We start from the raw sequence: 6,000 nt of genomic DNA, 5'->3' as shown, positions 1-6,000 counted from the left end.
TAAACCTATAATTGGTATGCTTTATAAGTATTTGTTGAAAGAAAAAATTAGAACACATGTTTTAACATTTATTCAACAGGCAGATGCTTTTACTGAAAACAACTTCCAGTGCGATCAATCTATTGACTTATAAGTTCATGCATTTCCTGGGATACCAAAACATTATCGTTAATATCATCCTTGCTCTGTCTCTACTGGTTGAAATGCAGGAGCTCAGTAGCTCAACTGGTAGAACATGGATCATGCTTAACCTGGCATGTACAATAATGTAAACACATATTTGCATAGTACTTTTTATGCCATTTGAACTGTTCTTGAATTAGTTTTTGTTGTTTTTCAGTATGCTCTGCACACTGTCTTGGGTTCAACCTTTGATTTGACTTCTGTAAGTAATATATAACCAATTCAAGTAATTAAATTGGACTTCATGCCGTTGTTGCAGTTGATATTTAAAATTGTCTTTTTTTCTGTCTTCAAGTGTGACCATCCCATTATAAAGAAATGGCTTCATGGGAATAAACAGCAGTTCAGGGGCACAAGTGAGGAGCCACATTTCCAACAGTTGGAAGAAGAGGATAAGGGCCATCTGCCAAATTTTTGAAGAACCAGAACTTTTCCAGAGATACCTTAAAATTTAATTTTCTTTTTAGGGATGACATGGAAATATTTCTCCTGGAATTACATGATAAGATGGGCCCAAGAGTCAGTTGTTCTTTAAATGTGTTTAAGTTGTCTATTTGTTGTATAAAGTTTGAATGTTTCTGTTAAAATGTTGCTGTTGTTTAAATGATTTATTTAGTTCTATTTTATCAATATTAACATTTCTTATTAGTTTTCTAATTGTTCAATGTAAAAAAAAATTATATGATTAAATACATATGACAGTAAATGCCCACGCATTGTTCTTTTCTTTAGTACTATTTGTATCATCATGAACATGAAGGAAATGATATTATCTTGTATAAAATAGTCAAAAACAAGTTTCCATTTGTTAACATTAGTTTACTAAATTTGTTAACATGAATTTCAATGAGCAATACATTTTTAGCATTTGTTAATCTTTTTTAATATAATTAATTAATATAAAAACATTTACTAATATATTTTTAATTAAATTAATTAAAAGTTGTATATGTTAACATTAGTTCATGCACTAAGAACTATCAAAGAATAATTGTTTTTACCATTAACATACCAAGATTAATAAATAATGGTTACAAATATAGTTCATTGTTTGTTCATGATACCTCCAGCATTAACTAATGATAACAAATGGAACCTTATTGAAAAGTGTTACCATTAAGACGGTCATCAAATGGAAATCGATGACAGCACGATTTATATCTGAGAAAGCAAACAAATGTAAGAAATTACGCTTTAAAACTGTAGGTGGCGCAAGCATCGGTCCGGTTTCTGCTGTGGCTCCATTAGCTCCGCTATAACCCCCGGGCTGAGACTGCTGGCCTAAAACTGCTGTGACGTATGACTCTGTGGCACTGCAGATAGCTATATCTTGAAGCCCTCTCTCACAACCGGGATAGAAGGAGAGAAGCGGAGCAGCTCTAGTCGGGAAGGGAGTGGGCAACCGTTGCAACAGCAGTTGTCGAAACATGGATGAACTGCTTCTTACGGGGGATCTGACTATGTGGCTATAAGAATGCGTCCACCGCATACCGCTTGTTCCGTTCTTCGTTTTTTTTTGCTCTGCAATGCTTGGTGGACCCTGGTGAAATCACTACAAACCCAAGGAGCAGTTGGTGAGTTGTTATTCGTGATTTGAGATTGTTGCATCCTTTGAATTTGACATTTTTTACGGCGCCCACCGCTAAGCGCGCTTTCCCTGGATGCTTTGTAGAATACAACATCGATTCGCGGCATAATTATGTAACTGCAGTATTCGCACTCGCTACAATTTCTCACGCACTGTTGCTTTTGCGCACAATTAGTTTAGGAGCCTTTTGGGAGATATAGCTTGGAAACGAAGAATTTTGAACGGTTAAGCCACACAACTGCCCCCACAGTATACCTATAAAGTGAAGATGTTACTTAATCTAACACCATACGCTAGAAACACCGTTTTGCATTACTTTTGGTGCATTTCTAGCTTGGTTTATAAGTATTGCAATTTCTCTTAAACTTAAACGAGGAAAAGTTCAAGTCGCTGAGTGGTTTATAAATGCATTTTTTTTTTTTTACAAGATTATTTTCAAAAAAAATAATTTAATAAGACTCTTTTATAAGTCGGTCACTATTGTTTGTTTTATGCAAATAACTTTCAATAAGGTGATAAATTGTTTTGCCGTTGAGCGCTCTTTTGCCAAAATGACCGTTTTAAGTATTTACTTGCCCCGATTTGTCTATCTGGTGGCTTAGTATTGCACCACAGGAACAAGTGGATCTCAAAGGATGTGAAAACTCTTTTGTGAACAGTCTTTACTTCCTCCGCAACTTCCAATGAATATTAATGTGGGCTTTGAGCTTCTTTTCTCTCATGTGTTCCGTTAGTTTGTACTAAGTAGCTCACAAAGTATCTCCAGCAACTCAGCCACAGATTTAGTTGAGTGTTTTTTAAATTACAAGAGAATTTGCATCACTACCCCTAGAATGTACTCCGATCAGCATTACAACATTAAAACCACTTCCCTAATATTTTGTAGGTCCCCCTCGTGCCTCCAAAACAGCCACAACCCGCAATTCTGAGATTATATTCTTCTCATCACAATTGTACAGAGCAGTTATGTGAGTTACCGTAGACTTTGTCAGTTTGAACCAGTCTGACTTTCTTTGTTTCTCATCAACAAGGCATTTCCGTCCACAGAACTGCCGCTCACTGAATGTTTTGGCATTGGTTTAGCATTTGGAGTCGGTTGTGCATGAAAATCCCAAGAGATCAAGAGTTACAGAAGTACCCAAACCAGCCCATCTAGCACCAACATGATCTGTGATTATCTAATCAGCCAATTGTGTGGCAGCAGTGCATAAAATCATGCAGATATGGGTCAGGAGATTAAGTTAATGTTCTCATCAACCATCAGTATGGAGAAAAAATTTGATCTCAGTGGTTTAGACCGTGGCATGATTGTGAAAGATGGGCTGGTTTGAGTTTTTCTGTAACTGCTGATCTCCTGGGATTTTCATGCAGAACAGCACTGTTTGAATGAAAAATTAAGCCTCATAATGATAGCAAATTATAGCAACATGGAGTGATATTTGCAACAAATATATTAATTAAATTACCAGTGAAGACAACAGGAGCCAGAGAAAGAGAGAGTAAGTTACAAAACTTAAATAAAGTTAACGGAGGAAGACTTGGGCACCGATATATCGGATGCAAAATGGGGACAAATCCTTGGTCTTGTCCACTCTCCATCAATTTGCACGAGACATGGGCTGTTACAGTGCAAGATTCTGCATTGGATTTAAAATACTAATGCAAACTTACTAAAATATACCGCAATGTCAGTAATGCATGTAATCAGTGTAAACAATCACCTGCCAATCTCATACATATGAGGTGGTCATGTCCAAAACTGTTTGACTACTGAGCTAAAATATTTAAAACATTACAGGATGCCTTTAAAACACTCTTTGAGCCTCATACACTTCCAGCTATTTTTGGCGTGCCACCTGAAAATGGCCTTCCTGTACCTTTGCAAAAGGCACTGGCCATTACGTCTCTATTAAGTAGACGCCTTATCCTGTTCAAGTAGAAACATGCTTCACCTCCTACTTTTTGAAATGTGGATCAAAGAGATGTTCACTTTTATTAAACTTGAACAAAATCAGATTTTCACTCTTGGGCTCCCTAAAGACTTTTGCTAAAATATGGCAACCAATTTTATATAGGATACTGTCTGAACTTGTAGGCAATTAAGCTTTTCTTTATTTCTCCATTGTAACATATATCTCTATTATTATTATTTATAATGTTTGTTTGTTTTTTTGTTTTGTAAGGCACCTTAAATTGGGGTAAATAACCTCATTAAGACCAATGGCCCCAGTGTGGCTGCCCTGCCTGCACTGCCGGTAGTTACGCCACTGTTCAGTGATAATACAGTAAATTGATTATATGAGATTTAAAAACCATTTAAAAGGGTCGTGGAAATTACAAGAAACACCAGGAGTGGTAGCCAATGAGTAACACAGCATAAGGGTTAAATGTTGATCATTTTAAACTAAAAATTAGCTGTTTATACCAATTAGGAACACAATAGTTAATTACAAAAACTTGACCAACTTTTTCATGAATGCACTATGGAGAACTTTTTTTAGGTCTGATGTTTTCATCATTTGTAATTAAGCCGATTACATTTCTCCCCAGCTCCAAACCTGAATTACGGTTCATGTCAGGTCCAGTGTGGTTATTTCAGCCTCTCAACACAATAGCAGGATGACCGGGTAGCTTCCTGTAACTTCTCAAGTGTTGGTTGGTTTTATCCTGATGTTCCAGGAAACTAAGATTTTGGAGCGAGCACTGTGATCGTTGTAACAAATACCCATAAGATCCTTATTTTATGGAGGTTTCTGCATTTCTGTAGCTTTACAGTGGTGAACTAAAAGTTTGATTCTTGGTTGTCACAATGAGGCCTCAGATGTTTGTAACTGACACTGCCCAAAGCATCTATCAGAGCATGAAATTTGTTGTTCTTATGGGTTTTTGCAGTGGCATGGCATGCACATCACTGTCCTAATTAAGCTGACACCTAAAGCCGCCACCTCTGATTCAGGACAAAGGCCTGGCGAGGGAAGGCCATCACGACACTAATGCAATCTGACTGCTGGAGATTTTAGTGCATCCGTTCATGCCTCTAGGCAGGTGTTGACCCTACACCATTCCAAAAACATCTGTACCGTTCCTCTTGTTTTGGGCTGTTTGGGCAGAACATGCCACACCACACGCTCCTCACGCAAAGTGCACAAGAGACCCAACTTGCAATTGTTGTCAACACAGTGAACAATGCACAATGAGCACAAATATACATAGCTCATGTTTATATTAAACAACTTCTATCAATACTTTTCTGTTGTATATTTATAATCATAAATATACAACATATTTTGTTGTGATTTGAGAATTGAGATATAATTGTATTGAGACCCAGACGTCAATATATAATACAGCCCCTGGTCCTTGCTGATTCACACCCCAAGGTTGAAAAGACACTGGACTGAATCGCAAGTCATTGAGGGCTTTTGTGGGATGGTTTTATTGAAAAGCAGCAGCTGTTTTGCTCTTGTGTAGGATTCTGTCCAGTCACCCCCTAATGAGTCACTGCATTATCAACTTCCAGTGAATTTCATTATTCCATTTAAAGGGGGAATAACATCCTCTGTTCATGCTAAGGCAATTGTTACCATGACAGCGCTTGTTTGAGTGTTTCCTCTGCTTCCCACTGTATGCTTTTATTTTGGACACAATTGTTTCATTGTACTACATGCTGCTTTGATTTGGTGTCACTGAAAATTGAAACCTGCCTGACTGGTTGTAGTGAAATCATATCAGCCATGTCTAGAATGATGTCAGTTATAGGTCTGTTAATAGATAAGATGTTAATTGTGCTAACTGCTAATGATTAAACATCCGTAGAGAATGAGTAGATAAATTGACCACTCTTGATCTTTTCAGAAACAGTTATTTGAAGTGAATTGCATTCCTTTTTCCAGTCTAAATATTTGGGATGGGAATCAACAAGAATCTAGCGATTCGATTCAGATTTGGCTCACAATACGATACGATTATATTACGATTCTTTATGTTTAGTGAGTTGCAATTAAAAATTATGATTTTTAAAATGCCACAATGGGCGATGTAGCGGATACTAGTGTGAACTGTCCGCTTCTTTGGTGAGTTTTCTCTTTCAAGCCAATGGATGGCATGGCGGAGCAACAGTTTGAAGAGATTACTGCTGAGCTTATAGGTTAAAGTCAATATATTTATAGCAACTTACCTGAATAATAACACATCAAATTTAATAACAGAGACTTTTGAAGGTAACTCTA

The 6,000-nt window shown here is 37.0% G+C and overlaps 1 protein-coding gene across 1 annotated transcript in view; it reads left to right on the top strand.

Annotated features, from left to right (window-relative positions):
- Positions 1–1,546: 1,546 nt before the first annotated feature.
- Positions 1,547–6,000, top strand: part of LOC127647456 (protein FAM171A2-like) — a 46,095-nt gene continuing 41,641 nt past the window's right edge. Inside the window, exon 1 of the mRNA XM_052131713.1 lies at positions 1,547–1,757. Within this exon, the coding sequence (XP_051987673.1) occupies positions 1,658–1,757 (100 nt within the window). The 5' untranslated portion in view covers positions 1,547–1,657. The remainder of the gene's footprint in view (positions 1,758–6,000) is intronic.

The sequence above is a fragment of the Xyrauchen texanus genome, chromosome 8 (genome assembly GCF_025860055.1).
Source record: "Xyrauchen texanus isolate HMW12.3.18 chromosome 8, RBS_HiC_50CHRs, whole genome shotgun sequence".
Taxonomy (NCBI): Eukaryota; Metazoa; Chordata; class Actinopteri; order Cypriniformes; family Catostomidae; genus Xyrauchen; species Xyrauchen texanus.
This window is presented reverse-complemented; position numbering and strand designations above follow the sequence as displayed.